This window comes from Xenopus tropicalis, chromosome 3 (assembly GCF_000004195.4).
Source record: "Xenopus tropicalis strain Nigerian chromosome 3, UCB_Xtro_10.0, whole genome shotgun sequence".
Classification (NCBI taxonomy): domain Eukaryota; kingdom Metazoa; phylum Chordata; class Amphibia; order Anura; family Pipidae; genus Xenopus; species Xenopus tropicalis.
This window is the reverse complement of record NC_030679.2, coordinates 132,648,992-132,665,695: the sequence shown is the minus strand read 5'-3', so window position 1 is coordinate 132,665,695 and position 16,704 is coordinate 132,648,992. Positions and strand designations below refer to the sequence as shown.

At 46.0% G+C, this 16,704-nt stretch overlaps 1 protein-coding gene across 4 annotated transcripts in view; it reads left to right on the top strand.

Moving 5' to 3' along the window:
* Nucleotides 1-9,163: 9,163 nt before the first annotated feature.
* Nucleotides 9,164-16,704, top strand: part of camsap3 (calmodulin regulated spectrin associated protein family member 3) — a 59,748-nt gene continuing 52,207 nt past the window's right edge. The window contains exon 1 of one of the 4 annotated variants that reach the window (XM_031899325.1): nucleotides 9,164-9,669. In XM_031899325.1, the coding sequence (XP_031755185.1) occupies nucleotides 9,573-9,669 (97 nt within the window). In that variant the 5' untranslated portion in view covers nucleotides 9,164-9,572. The remainder of the gene's footprint in view (nucleotides 9,670-16,704) is intronic. The other 3 variants (XM_002941486.5, XM_018092517.2, XM_004912505.4) reach the window with 3 other exon arrangements.

The following is a 16,704-nucleotide window of genomic DNA, read 5'->3' as shown; positions in this document are numbered from 1 at the left end:
TGCTGATCGGCTGCTGGGAGGGGGGGGGGGATATTGCGCCAACTTGCAGCTCAGCAGTAAAGTGTGACTGTAGTTTATCAGAGCACAGGTCACATGGCTGTGGCACCCTGGGAAATGAAGAATATGGCTAGCCCCATGTGGCATTTCAAAATTAAATATAAAATCATCCGTGGTTTTGAAAAATGCATTATAATGCAGGATTCTGATGTGTTTTGGGGAAAAAAAAAAAAAATGTTTTCCTATGACAATATGGGCATTTGCCCTTGCCCACCAGTATCAGAGACCCTACCCTTACGGGATAAAGGTTTAAATAAATGCACATACGTTTGGGAGATAAAAGGAACCAATGGTGATTTTCAATATTTATATTAGGGATGCCCAACCTGCATCCCTCTGGGCTGTATGCCCCCTACTGAGCATCATGGCCTGGGCACTTAGGCAGTGTCGGACTGGCCTACCAGGAAAACTCCCAGTGGGCCCTCCTGCTTCTGAGCATTTGGCCTGTTTCATGGTCATACCCTGTTTCTGAATGGGAACACAGGAGAAACAGATATGGATACTAACATATAAATAAAAGAGACTAGGAGAATAAAGAGTTTGGGTGAGGAAAGGAAAATAGTTTAGAGAGTGGGCCTATGGTCTAAGGTTTTCTGGTGGGCCCCTGGGGTCCTAGACCAATACTGCACTTAGGAAACAGATGTATGGGTCCCTCTACACCAGTGATCCCCAACCAATGGCTCGTGAGCAACATGTTTACCAGTCTCTGTGATGTTGCTCCCAGTGTCCCCAAAACAAGTGGTTATTTTAGAATTTCTGGTTTGGTGGCAAATTTTGGTTGAATAAAAACAATATGTACTATTAAACAAAGCCTCCTATAGGCTGATAGTGTGCATATAGGCTACCAGATAGCCAATCACAGCCCTTATTTGGCATCCCCCATTAACTTTTATGATGCTTGTGTTGCTCTCCAAGTCTTTTTACATATAAGTGGCTCACAAGTAAGAAAGGTTGGGGACCCCTGCTCTACACCAACCCAAAGCTGCAACACACTTCTGACTGCTGCTCTAGGATAGTTTTAGTATTCACAAGTTTTTTGCCCCTAAATTTGATGTTCCTGTTTGTCCTTTGTTGCTCTCCACCCCTGGCAGGCTGCCCCCCAGTGGCTAATACATGTAACACAAGCTGGAATGCAAAGGGTTACCTTGCTTTATGGTAGGTGTACTGTGCTCTGTGGGAACTGGGACTGCCTCCCTCAGCTGCACTCTGCATAGATTCAATTGGGACAGAATTTATTTCCGTGTTACACTTACCTGGTACTCATTCCTGTTGCCTAGGCACTTATGGACGTATAGTCATACGGGGTGGGCTGGAAAGTAGGTTTGCATGCCTATAAACCAGTTGCTTATAGGGGCAAAGGATCTCATAGGGGAGCAGATGAAACCAAATTATTTAAAAGTTTTCCTTGTTGTTAAACTGTAACTCCCTACAGGTACTGGAAAGTAGGTGAATATACAGCTGTATTGAAAGCTGTGCAATAACAGACAATTCAGAAAACAGACCTCTACCTCCTTATGTAGCTTTGAAAGGGGGGTCATTAGCAGGGTCCTACAGAGCATGCAGCAGGTGGATTGGGGAGGTCTATGGGATCAAGGAACAAAATAATTGGACAGGTAAGGCTGTGTATGTACTTGCCATACATGTATATGGGGAGAAACAGCTGCCTGACTGCATTAAAACTGCATTGGCCACTAATGAGGCCCTCTCCATGATGAAAATAGATGCAGGCCCCTATTTATCCAGTCATTAGCCTGGCAGCCAAATGACAAGATCAGCCCTATGTTTCCCCAATTTGTGTGGCCAAAAGGAGCAGATCTGATTTTGGGAAGCTTTACACCTTTTATATACTGTAAACAAGGGGATCCCTGCAACAGGTACTCGGAACAAATCATTCCAAAGTACATAGAAGGAAAAAGAATGGTTTCACCAATTGTCTGTCTTATGTAGGGAGTTGTAGTTTCATAGCAGCTGGAGGACTATAGATGGGACCACCCTGGTTTAGGGGATGATTCAGTTATGAAGTGGTGGCTTATTATTTGAAACCCTTTGACTCCGGTTACCTATGTTCTCAGAGGCACGGAGGCTGCAAACCTACCCTTGGTCTGAACCTACTGCGTCCTGAGATTTTGGCACCTAAGCCACGTCCAACAAGAACAATAAGAATTCCAAGAAATATCAGTCACGTGACCTCATCACATGGGACAAAGACAGGACTAGGTTACCTTTTAAAATTCCAAGAGACATTAACAATCATGTGACCAATCTTTCCAGAACTTCACAAGAAACTAAGACTTAGGTGGCATTGAGAGAGATTAGGGGCCAAGCCCACTCTCTGCTGGTGCATAAACACAATAGGGCCCCTCTTCTCAGCTTCTCCTTTATCCATTGTGTTTGGATCAGAAAGAAACCTGTTTTACTTCTTTTTCTATAAGGGAATTCCAGATCTTTGCTTGTATAAACAGAGCAGAACCCAAGATCCCAACCTGTGTCATTCCCCCCATAGCCCTACACAGCGTCTTGCAAGTCTTTCAGACCCCTGTGTTTATTCACAAAGTACATAGCTGGTACATACTCACAACAATGCTAAAGTCATGACATTTGGGTTCTGGTAAAAACAAAATGTCAGACTCCAATTTTGCCTTTTCCAGGGGACTGGGGTGGGGGGGAAGTAAAATCCGGTAGAATGTAAAATTAGGAAACTTTTAGTGTAGAATTTGTTCATCAGTAAAAAGAGATAACTGGTTAAGGTGCTGCATACTATTGCAAGGGACATAAAGGTGCCCATACACCTTCAAATCTGCTCGCTTGGTGATGTCGCCAAGCGAGTGGATCTTCTGCCGATATCCCCACCTACGGGTGGGCGATATCGGGAGAATCCAGGCTAATTCGATCGTTTGGCCAAAAAATCATAAATAAACACGGGAGCACTTACCGCTTCTGAGACACGTGTGCTACTCGCAGACCAACTCCCAATGGCCACAAAGAATCAGCAATTTTCCACAAACAGCGGAGCACCACGTGGTTAAAAATATGAACAGTCTTTATTCCATCACATTAAAAAGGCACATGTACATCTCATGGACTTACGCTTAACGCGTTTCGTGGCTCCCGCCACTTCATCAGAAGCATAATTCGATCGTTTGGCCCCAGCCTGGATTCTCCCGATATCGACGGGTATAGGCAAAGTCGGTTGTTGATGCAGTCCCTGATCCGACTAGATTTTTTTAACCTGCCTGATCGGGATCTGGCCGATTTCAGGCCAGATATCGGTTGGGTAGGCCCGTCGGTAGTGCCCGTACAGGGGCCGATTAGCTGCCGAATCTGTCTAAGGGACCGATATCGGCAGCTAGAATCGGCCCGTGTATGGGGACCTTAAGGATGAACTGAACTCAAGCTTCAAGTCTACATCCTCCCTTGAGAAGAAGACGGTGCCCTCTAATACCACTGAGATGTGGTTGTCCAAGCTTTGGACATTAGCACCCATACACGTTAAGGTCTTTTCGTTATCGTAGGGCCAAGTTTATCTTGAAAGGATCTTGTAAAAGTTCGATTTGTCCATCGACGATCACGACCATTTCAAGCGATGTCGGCTAGTTGAAGCTAGAAAAACTACCTGCTTGGTCCTGCAAACTGGATAATGGGCAAATTTCATTGTGAAAGATGAACATTTCTAAACCTGCCCGATTTGATTTTCTGACCAATGTCGGATAAAAGAATCGCCAGATGTGCAGTCAGTCAGGGCCACATGTAGGATGTATTCTGGCTGAGGAGCCTGCTGACTGGCTGAGTAGCTGATGCCACTGACAGATGCCTATACTACTCCTAAGCCCATTTACTAAGCTTATCACACCTGGGGTTGTGTTTGTAAATGGTCTGTGAAGCTTCTCATCCATCCAGCTCATGGTATATCTGTAGTAATAAGTAATAAGTCAGCAAGTCCAGTTGATTTGACTTATTACTTCAGATAGAGCCTTCTAGTAACATTCCTGCAATCCCAGCATCCATTGGGACTCCTCCACACCTATCAAAGCCACCTAACCCCACCTATGCTTCTAGCTTTCGCCTGAATGGCCCTGTATCCAGTTGGTTTTGTACAAGAGCTGCACATCAATTTTAGCTTCATTTTATTCCTGTACCAACCAAACAGGCCTCCCATTCACTGCATGCATTGTGACCCGTATAAAGGTGCTGCCACCCATACCCCTTTGCCATGCTGTTAGCTCGCAGGGTGCCTACACAGATAGAGCACCTACATACAATAAGAGGAGAAAAAGAGTGGTCCATTGTCAACCAATCACAAATGGCGGTGTACCACCTTACTAATCACATGCCCCCAGTGGAACCCCTGAAACCCTCCCAGCTGTGACCTATGACAGGCGTTTTCGTGCCATTGTGCCTTTGCTTTTTACTCGGTGCCATACAAATATAAATCAACATTACAGCCGCATACCTCTCTAATGCTTGTTTTACTACACTGTGTAACTTTGTTCCACATAGCTCCCTGTGCAGTGCATTCCCTTCAACCAAGCTGGATGCATGATCAGCAAACAAGCCTGACTCATCCCTTTGATTGGCTGCACAGAGACACGCCCCCCTCATGTTGGCTTCTGTGCTTGCAAAGAGATTCTGAAAGCTGAAACTTTTGCAGGTGGCGCCAACTGAAACGCAACTAAATGCCTCTAATGACACAAACAGACCGCACACAAACACATCGCTAAACATGTGACCTTTTTTATTACTCACAACTTGTTTATTTGTGTTTGCTCTGCTGTAATAGAGATAGCAACCAATCGCAATGTTTCTTAAATATGGGTTATTGTAGCTGCTGCATCATAGCTGATTGCCCATTTGGCAATACAAGTTTCTATTATAATGTAGAAATGTATCTCCACTCTCCATCCATTCTATTCCCCACACCCTAAAGTTTCCCACATGCAACCACCGTACTTCTCCAATGTTCTAGTTACTCCACTCCCGAGTCCCAACCCAAGCACAAATATATTACCAGTCAGGTTGGTTGGAAAATAAACATCCTTCCGGTCCATCATGTTAAACTCGTGATTCCGAGGAAGGCAAACAACCCTCCCTCCTCCAGGCCCATAAAGAAACAGACATAATATAAATTTACAAACTTTTTGCCTCTAATAAGAACCAACCCTGAAATGCAATGTGACCTGTTGGAAATGTCTGCAATCACCGCCTTGAGCATTAAAGCTTGACAGTTGTTACTCAGCCGGCTTGTCTAAATTTTCCTCTTGTGTTTATGTGCATTCTCTTCTTATTCCATCTCCTCAAGGTTAGAACACAATTCTCCACAGTTATGTTATAAGGAACATTATGGTCTACACTTGACCATGGCCTTTAACCTACTGGTATCTGCCAGCATCACCTTGGTCATTAAAGTTTGACACTTGTTACTCAGCCACTTTCTCTGTATCTTTTTTCCTGTATTTATGTTCATTCTCTTCTTTGTGATGAGGAACATCATGGTCTACTCTTGACTGTGGCCTTCAACCTGCTGGGATCTGCCATGACCACCTTGAGCATTAAAGTTTGACATGTAACTCAGCCGGCTTATCTGTATCTTGTTCTTGTATTTATGTGCATTCTCTTCTTATTCCATCTCCTCAAGGTAAGAACTATTCTCCACAGCTGAGCGATGAGGAACCTTATGGTCTACTCTTCATTGTGACCTTCAACTTACTGGTATCTGCCATGACCACCTTGAGCATTAAAGCTTGACACCTGTAACTCAGCCGGCTTGTCTGTATCTTGTTCTTGTATTTATGTGCATTATCTTCTTATTCCATCTCCTGAAGGTAAGAACGATTCTCCACAGCTGAGCGATAAGGAATCTTATGGTCTACTCTTGACTGTGGCCTTCAACCTATGACCCCATGGCTGTTGTTGATCTTAGCTCCTAGCATTCCAGTGACAACATCAGTAACAGTGACTAAGCCATAAGTGGAAGATCGCCAACTGAAATACCGAAGCAAGAAAGGTCAAAGTCACTATGCAGGGAGGGTCATGAGGGCATCAAACGATGAATTTGGGAGCTATAGTTGTAAGGATATCTGTGCCATGTGGCTACAAATATAACACATCAATGAAGAAAGTAAGGACGCATACAATGTGTTTACTGTCATCTGTTGAAATATCTGAAGAATATTAAGGTACCAATCACCCCACCATGAAGGACATTTACAAACAAAGCAGCAAGTGCAACTGTGCTAAAATGCTGCCCTTATCAATACCATTGACTAAAAGTAATTGTGTCCAAAGACACTCCTTTCACACAGCGGTGCTACTGCAAGTGTGCCTACTGACCCTAAATGTGGCGCTAATTCCACGGTTCCTGCAGAGTGTTGCGTCAATAGTTGCAGTTTACTTGAGCTAAATTGCACACAAGTTCCCTTCTTTTAACTTACACTTGATTGACAACCACATACAAACACAGCGCAATTCTGTCCATTTTAATGCACAGGGGCCAACTCCCTGTGTGGTTGAAATTGTGCTTGAAATCTGGGGAAATTGCTGAATTGTGGATATAAACATGACAATTTCTGTCCAAAAAGTGCACTATGCAAGCTGCATTGCTTTTGTTAATGACCCTTCAGGTTCTGATTTTTATGTACAATTCACCTAACCCTTTTTCTGGACTGGGAGTCCCTGTGGTTATTCACACTGCACTTTGCACCGATACTGTGCTTTTTATGTAAACACAAGTATATTTGATCTCTTTTTTGTTTTTACTCACCTCTGGCTACTTCTGGATGGAAAGTGCAGCGTTCTTCTTTTTGTGTTAATTGGCATACCTACTATTGCACAACCAGTCCCTTCCCAGAAGCTATCCCACTGCTACTATAGGCACCATCTCTCCCTACTATACCTGCTATCCCACAGCCCCAGTCCCTTCCCAGAGGCTATTATCCCCCCACTGCTACTATAGGCACCATCTCTCCCTACTATACCTGCTATCCCACAGCCCCAGTCCCTTCCCAGAGGCTATTATCCCACTGCTACTATAGGCACCATCTCTCCCTACTATACCTGCTATCCCACAGCCCCAGTCCCTTCCCAGAGGCTATTATCCCCCCACTGCTACTATAGGCACCATCTCTCCCTACTATACCTGCTATCCCACAGCCACAGTCCCTTCCCAGAGGCTATTATCCCCCCACTGCTACTATAGGCACCATCTCTCCCTACTATACCTGCTATCCCACAGCCCCAGTCCCTTCCCAGAGGCTATTATCCCCCCACTGCTACTATAGGCACAATCTCTCCCTACTATACCTACTATTGCACAACCAGTCCCTTCCCAGAGGCTATCCCACTGCTACTATAGGCACCATCTCTCCCTACTATACCTGCTATCCAGGGGCGCTTCTGCCATTAGGCGAGTTGAGAAACTCGCCTCAGGCGGCAGAAGCACCCCAGTTACCAGGGGCGGCAAAAAGCCGCTCCTGGTAACTTTCAGAGCCGAATTTCCGTTTTTTAAACCGGAAATTCGGCTCTTCTAGTGCAGAGAGCGCAATTGCACTAGCGATCTCACCGCCCCCGGACCCGCTCCCCGGCGATATGTCCAGAATCGCCCCTGCTGCTATCCCACAGCCCCAATCCCTTCCCAGAGGCTATTATCCCCCCACTACTACTATAGGCACCATCTCTCCCTACTATACCTGCTATCCCACAGCCCCAGTCCCTTCCCAGAGGCTATTATCCCACTGCTACTATAGGCACCATCTCTCCCTACTATACCTGCTATCCCACAGCCCCAGTCCCTTCCCAGAGGCTATTATCCCCCACTGCTACTATAGGCACCATCTTTCCCTACTATACCTGCTATCCCACAGCCCCAGTCCCTTCCCAGAGGCTATTATCCCACTGCTACTATAGGCGCCATCTCTCCCTACTATACCTGCTATACCACAGCCCCAGTCCCTTCCCAGAGGCTATTATCCCACTGCTACTATAGGCGCCATCTCTCCCTACTATACCTGCTATCCCAAAGCCCCAGTCCCTTCCCAGAGGCTATTATCCCACTGCTACTATAGGCACCATCTCTCCCTACTATACCTGCTATCCCACAGCCCCAGTCCCTTCCCAGAGGCTATTATCCCACTGCTACTATAGGCACCATCTCTCCCTACTATACCTGCTATCTCACAGCCCCAGTCCCTTCCCAGAGGCTATTATCCCCCACTGCTACTATAGGCACCATCTCTCCCTACTATACCTGCTATCCCACAGCCCCAGTCCCTTCCCAGAGGCTATTATCCCCCCCACTGTTACTATAGGCACCATCTCTCCCTACTATACCTGCTATCCCACAGCCCCAGTCCCTTCCCAGAGGCTATTATCCCCCCACTGCTACTATAGGCACCATCTCTCCCTACTATACCTGCTATCCCACAGCCCCAGTCCCTTCCCAGAGGCTATTATCCCCCCACTGCTACTATAGGCACCATCTCTTCCTACTATACCTGCTATCCCACAGCCCCAGTCCCTTCCCAGAGGCTATTATCCCACTGCTACTATAGGCACCATCTCTCCCTACTATACCTGCTATCCCACAGCCCCAGTCCCTTCCCAGAGGCTATTATCCCCACTGCTACTATAGGCACCATCTCTCCCTACTATACCTGCTATCCCACAGCCCCAGTCCCTTCCCAGAGGCTATTATCCCCCCACTGCTACTATAGGCACCATCTCTCCCTACTATACCTGCTATCCCACAGCCCCAGTCCCTTCCCAGAGGCTATTATCCCCATAGTTACAGTAGGCACCACCTCTCTATAGTACACCTGCTATGGAATAGCAATTTCCAGCTGTGTCCCTACACAATACCAACAAGACTGTGTGAGTTGCAGTTCAGTGACAGCAGGTTGGATGGAGATACCTGCACAGACTGTATTAGTGAGTAGCCAGGCCAGTTGTGCCGGTGTAGAGGACACAGTGAGTGCCTGTGGGTAAGTGTTGCAGTGATTACACAGCGATTGCACAGCGGCCCCATTGCGCTCTCAGCCCATAGCAATAGAGCAGATTGTATATAGCGCTACAGAGAAGCTGCCGTGAGTCACACAGTGAGATCAGGCCGATCGGGAGGAATTGGCTGACTTCCTCCATTGTCTTTTTCTGAATTACCTGTTAGAAAGAAGAAGAGGCCCCGCCCCATGGTGAGGTCACAGAGGGAAGGAGGGGGAGGGGAGCAGTGAGACAGCCAGTGCACCTGAGACAGCAGCAGCGGGGCGAGAGAGGCCGAGCGAGTGAAGGGACAGAGAAGGGCCCGTCTCCCCTAGAGGAGCCCCCCATTAAGCCGTACGGTGGTGCTGAAGGACAGCTCCGCGCCCCTGGGATACGGGATTGTTTCAGCCGGAGCGCTCAGCCTGTTGTTTGTGTCAGACTGAAGGGTCCCCCCCCCCCGGCTCCATTCACTTTAACCTGCCCCCCCCTTCTACTCATGGATGTAGCGCTGCACTAGCCCGACACTGCGAGGGAGGCCCCTACCCATCATGGTGCCCGTCATTAAAGCCCTGGATGTGTATGATGTACAGCAGGCCCGGATCTCTGCCTCACTCAGCTGGCTCATCTACCGATACTATGGCAAAGGTAAGTGCCCTCCCAGCCTGCCTCTCTCTGACATTGCACCTGAGCACAGCCATATTCCCAATATGTACCCATGGGATTCCCAGTGCCTGTAGTATTCCCTATATGTACCCATGGGATTCCCAGTGCCTGTAGTATTCCCTATATGTACCCATGGGATTCCCAGTGCCTGTAGTATTCCCTATATGTACCCATGGGATTCCCAGTGCCTATAGTATTCCCTATATGTACCCATGGGATTCCCAGTGCCTATAGTATTCCCTATATGTACCCATGGGATTCTCAGTGCCTATAGTATTCCCTATATGTACCCATGGGATTCCCAGTGCCTATAGTATTCCCTATATGTACCCATGGGATTCCCAGTGCCTATAGTATTCCCTATATGTACCCATGGGATTCCCAGTGCCTATAGTATTCCCTATATGTACCCATGGGATTCCCAGTGCCTATAGTATTCCCTATATGTACCCATGGGATTCCCAGTGCCTGTAGTATTCCCTATATGTACCCATGGGATTCCCAGTGCCTATAGTATTCCCTATATGTACCCATGGGATTCCCAGTGTCTGTAGTATTCCCTATATGTACCCATGGGATTCCCAGTGCCTGTAGTATTCCCTATATGTACCCATGGGATTCCCAGTGCCTGTAGTATTCCCTATATGTACCCATGGGATTCCCAGTGCCTGTAGTATTCCCTATATGTACCCATGGTATTCCCAATGCCTGTAGTATTCCCTATATGTACCCATGGTATTCCCAATGCTGTAGTATTCCCTATATGTACCCATGGTATTCCCAATGCCTGTAGTATTCCCTATATGTACCCATGGGATTCCCAGTGCCTGTAGTATTCCCTATATGTACCCATGGTATTCCCAATGCCTGTAGTATTCCCTATATGTACCCATGGTATTCCCAATGCCTGTAGTATTCCCTATATGTACCCATGGGATTCCCAGTGCCTGTAGTATTCCCTATATGTACCCATGGTATTCCCAATGCCTGTAGTATTCCCTATATGTACCCATGGTATTCCCAATGCCTGTAGTATTCCCTATATGTACCCATGGGATTCCCAGTGCCTGTAGTATTCCCTATATGTACCCATGGTATTCCCAATGCCTGTAGTATTCCCTATATGTACCCATGGTATTCCAGTGCCTGTAGTATTCCCTATATGTACCCATGGTATTCCCAGTGCCTGTAGTATTCCCTATATGTACCCATGGTATTCCAGTGCCTGTAGTATTCCCTATATGTACCCATGGTATTCCCAGTGCCTGTAGTATTCCCTATATGTACCCATGGTATTCCCAGTGCCTATATGTGCCTGTAGTATTCCCAGTGCCTATAGTATTTCCTATATGTACCCATGGCATTCCCAGTGCCTATAGTATTCCCAGTGCCTATAGTATTCCCTATATGTACCTACATGTTCCCTATATGTGCCTATAGAACTCCCAGTATGTGCCTATAGTATTCCCTGTATGTGCCTGTAGTATTCCCAGTGCCTATAGTGCTCCCTATATGTGCCTATAGTATTCCCAGTGCTTATAATAATCACAGTGCCTATAGTATTCCCTATATGTGCCTATAGTATTCCCAGTGCCTATAGTGCTCCCTATATGTGCCTATAGTACTCCCAGTATGTGCCTATAGTATTCCCTGTATGTGCCTGTAGTATTCCCAGTGCCTATAGTACTCCCTATATGTGCCTATAGTATTCCCAGTGCTTATAATAATCACAGTGCCTATAGTATTCCCTATATGTGCCTATAGTATTGCCATTGCCGGCCCAGTAGGGCATGCTGGGGGCTGTAGTTTATCCAGGTCAGATCACCACTGACTGATCTCACCGATCTCCCTATTGTCATCTCTAAACTGATACAGTCCTTACCATGAAGCTAAGCATGCTCTAATCCAGTCATTAAAGGCTGTCTCCTCCCAAATCCTTCATGTCTAAATGACAAACCAAGGCTGGGACTATATTTCATATACACATGGTGTCCCTATGAGGGTAGCACTTGTAATGCAACCTGTAATGCCCAACCAAATACCCCCCCCCCCTCAGGTGTTCCCCCCCCTCATCTCTGTAAATATACAATTGAAAGAACGTATAGGGTTAATGCAACTGGAAAGACAATGAACTTCATCTGGCGTGGGGGGGTGAATTAACCCCCCTCCCAAAATATAAATACATAATCCAGTCGGCTGATTAAAAATGCATGGGGGTGCAACAAAAGCAGCTTTATTTATTTATAGGCACCCTTCTGTGTATTCTTTATGGGAGGTTTGTGTATTAACTTGCCCTTTATATGCCATGGAACAGGGTAATAAACATGATGTTACAATGACACGATTGTGCTCACACCCATCTCTGCCCCTCTCAATATGGGTGGGGGCCTCTCCCACCTTCTGAAACACCTGCAGGCTTGTTTGGGAGAAACCACAGTCAAAATGAGGATTTTTGTTTTCCCATGTAGCTGCCTGTGTTTTTTTTAAAGGTGCCTTTGTAAGAATGGAAATGGGGTATCTATTGTTCTTTTGGTTTTGCCATTTTTTGGAGGGTGTGTCTGAGGGATAGAGGGGGGATCAAGCTGTGCTGTAAGGCTGCCAGGCTCTTTATATAGGGATGCAAAGACATTGCTGGGTGTATAGTATAACACAATATATATGTGTGGGGCAGCCCTATTGCTGTTTCATCTCTAACTTCCATTGTGCTCCAAGGCCAAATGCTGTAAGTTGTAGTTTAACCAGAAGTGCAGGTCGAATATCTGTGAATGAGTCCCCTGAGCCCTGACTCATGGAAAGCCTGGCTTGGTCACAAGCTGTCAGTTTACATGGGAGAGCTCTACTGAGCACTGCTGCCCATTCCTACTGCATTCCTACAGCTCGTGCGTTACACCTGCTAATGTCTTGCTTGGTGCAGGGGTACCCCCTGCACCCCACTTTCTCATGTACCCAGAGACCTGCCCCTAAGGCCTCTATATAGTACTGGCTGTTTGTGTAGTTATCTGGATAAACATCATTAATCCTGCAGTCGTCTCTAGATCCCTGTGCAATTATTTATCAGTGATCACTTTACTAGAGTTATATTACTGGCGGCAGTTTGTATAGATACTCAGCATCATTATACAGAGCAGCCTGGTCATTATCAGTGTATAGAGATACTCAGCATCATTATACAGAGCAGCCTGGTCATTACCAGTGTATAGAGATACTCAGCATCATTATACAGAGCAGCCTGGTCATTATCAGCGTATAGAGATACTCATCATCATTATATAGAGCAGCCTGGTCATTATCAGCGTATAGAGATACTCAGCATCATTATACAGAGCAGCCTGGTCATTATCAGCGTATAGAGATACTCAGCATCATTATACAGAGCAGCCTGGTCATTATCAGTGTATAGAGATACTCGTCATCATTATACAGAGCAGCCTGGTCATTATCAGTGTATAGAGATACTCAGTATCATTATACAGAGCAGCCTGGTCATTATCAGTGTATAGAGATACTCATCATCATTATACAGAGCAGCCTGGTCATTATCAGTGTATAGAGATACTCAGCATCATTATACAGAGCAGCCTGGTCATTATCAGTGTATAGAGATACTCAGCATCATTATACAGAGCAGCCTGGTCATTATCAGTGTATAGAGATACTCAGCATCATTATACAGAGCAGCCTGGTCATTATCAGCGTATAGAGATACTCAGCATCATTATACAGAGCAGCCTGGTCATTATCAGGGTATAGAGATACTCAGCATCATTATATAGAGCAGTGTGTTAGAGCAGTACCTTTATAAAGCTCCATTGCTCTGTATTTATAATCTAGTGCAGTACAGCATGTAACTGAATTGTGCTGAGGAAGACTAACTTGCCTTAGATACCATTTGTTACCAGGTAGAGAATAATGAAGAAATATGGAGGCTTAGCCTCCCCAAAAAGATACCAACTGCTATATAATGATGTATAATTATATTAGCTCCAATAGAACGCCTTTGCTAGTAGGCTCCCAAATATAAATGTCACCTTCTGTTTGGTTTATTGCTGTATAATTTATAAGGGGATGCTGGGAGTTGTAGTCCAAGAACACCAGCTGGGCAGCAGACTGCTTATGCCAGCTCTGTGCTGCTATTAGGGGCAGGCTGTGCCCAGCTTATACAGCGTGGCCTGCGGATTATCATGTTTGCCGAGCGTCTCTCCTGCTACCGCCTCTCTTTGTTCTGGCTGCATGAATTAAACATTGCAGAGGAGCATGTGAGGAGAATCCTCTGCGGCTGCAGAGCTGGGACACCGCTGTGTAGCGCCTGCATGCGTCCGCTCCCTCTCTCCATCGCTCTGTCACTGTGACATCATTGTCTTACCGTGGGTGTAACGGTTGGGAAGGGAGGCTGCACGCTTTTGTGCAATACAGGGAGCAAGCACCATGTGTCCTAATGTGCTAGAAACAGAGCTGTGCTTGTGGGCTCACATCTGTGTCTGTGTAAAACAGCTGGCTAAGGGTGCTGGGAGTTGTGTTCCTGCGATAGCTGCTGGGCTGCATGGTGAGAGGCTTGAGATATGCTATATAAAGGTATTTATATGATTATGTAATTACCCTAGGGTGATATCTGAAGGTAAGTCTTCCCACTGCAGGGCAGGAATGGCCAACACCAGTAGGATCATATTAAGGCACACCAGCAGTTCTACCTTTGTAGAGAAGCATATGGAGTCATTGGGCTCTTACTGTGGCCCTTCAAAAAACCCTTGAATGACACCTGTGGCCAGACAATCGTCTGGAGGTTGATGAAATATAAAGGGTTCAGGATCTGAGAGTTGTAGTACAACAATGTTCTTAAGGGTGGCCCCACGCCAGTATGTATATAGTACAGGAGGTGTATTTACTGTAATGCCAAGTTAGCACATCTTGTTGGACATGGTACATCTGCTGACGTTGACGTTGTCTTCATATATGTCCCTGGCCAGGATACCGTATGGTGTTGGAGCTGGAGCCAGGGTCGGACTGGGCCGATGGAACACTGGGAAAAATTCCTTTGGGTCCTGCAGACCCAGGCCCGATCCCTGCTAGCAACTTAGGCCTTCTACCCTCACCCCCTAAGAACATGATGTGGTGTGCCCATGGAGGATGGTTGAGGAGTTCGCCACTGGTGTGGCAGTCCCAGTGGGCCCTGGGCATCCCAGTCCGACACTGGCTGGAGCCACATATAAGAGATGAAACTCTGAATGGGGGTCACACATAATGCTCTTAAAACTCCCATACTACATGCTAGCTGGCCTATAACTCTCACATTACCAGCTCCTATATTATACTTTATGGATACTGAACTAGAGGCTGTTGGGGGCTATGGGTATCCCTCCCAATGATTTGTGTGGCCCAGCTTTCTCAGGGGCTTTTATGAGTGCTTGGCATGAGGGGTCTCAAAAGCACCTGGTGTTGGCAAAGTTCAGCCATAGCATGAAGAAAGAAGAAAGTCAGGTAGCAATGCCGCTGCATGCCAGGCAGGGGGTAGAAGGCTCACCATAGCATAGCCTACTCTACAGTCACCATAGCATAGCCTACTCTACAATCATTTAGAAATGACCGTATGGAGTTTATGCATAAACTGACCTACTGTAGGTACAGCGGGTTTGCTCATAGACTTTGCCCACACCATCATGTTGCCTGATGCCATGGTTATCAGCACCCATAAAGACACCTCCAGACTTGCTCTATGGATTCACCATGGCATCTACTCACTTTCCCTGCACTCAGGCGAGAGCCGTCCCACACACTCTAGTGATAAATAATAGATAGACCTGAGGAAGGGAAAAAGCCTCTACCTATTATGCACAGTGAGTAACAAATACCGATCATTGTAACTGCATGTTAGATGCCACTAAGTGAAATAATGATGATGGTAGATATGGTAGAGTGATGGGGACAGAGCCCAATGTAAAGTCCTACAGCGGCCATTGAACAGGTAGTTAGTCACCAAGTTTGGTTTGCTGGGCCATGGTGCTTGCAGGAAGGGTCTAATAGAGTATTATTCTCTACTTCTCTTAATTCAACTTCTCTGCCTCCCTTTTAGCCTTCTATCTGCCCTTAGGTGACCACACTGGGTAGTTGGTCCAGTTGTAGGTTAAGCTGTTGCATGTTTGATGAAAAAGCAGGCCCTGCCTGGTACAAATGTGTGTTGTGAGCTGCTGTTTGGCACATCTGGGTCAGGGGAAGGTTCATGCAATTGCACCCATGCAGGGCTCTACCCCAGTGTTTAGAGCAGTGGTGGTCTTCCAAGGGGTATAGATGGAACGTGCACCTGTAATCTTTGTATATGGAAGTTATAGAGGGAAAGGATGGGGCACTTGCCGTCTCTATATAAGAAGGTAATGTAGGTATAAAGGAAGGTACACGTGATATATGTATATAAGTGCAGTGGTCTGATAAGTGCTAGTTGCTTTTCCCCATAGATTAGATGTTTGGTGCCTTTTACAGCAGCTTTAGAATAGGAATATGTTTAGTGGAACCCTTCTATAAGCTGCCCATACGCAGGCTGATACGAGTTGACAGCCTATTGGTCCATGGACAGGGTCATGGCAATTATATCTGTTTAGGACTTGATTGAACTAGCCAAAAAAAGTCTTCCGTGTGCGTCTTCTTTGTCTATGGCCCATGGGGCACACAACTTGAGTTAGCAGTTTTGAGCACATATTCACTTGTTTGGTGACCACAGGCTTAGGTATGGCCGGCTAAAGAAAATAATTATATTAAAATAGCATATTAGCTTAGTCATTTTTATTCACGCTGTCCCTGCAGATACAAATATGGTTTATCAGTGTGTGTGTGTGTATATACAGTATATATATATATATATATATATATATATATATATATATATATATATATATATATATAATGTGAGCTCACACTATACAGGCGGATCAGTAACCGGTACAGTGCACCCCCTCCCTGTGCATACGGAAAGCAGAACCAACCGCCAGGAATTTGAATGAACTTTGAATAGAGAGCAAAGTGTTTGGT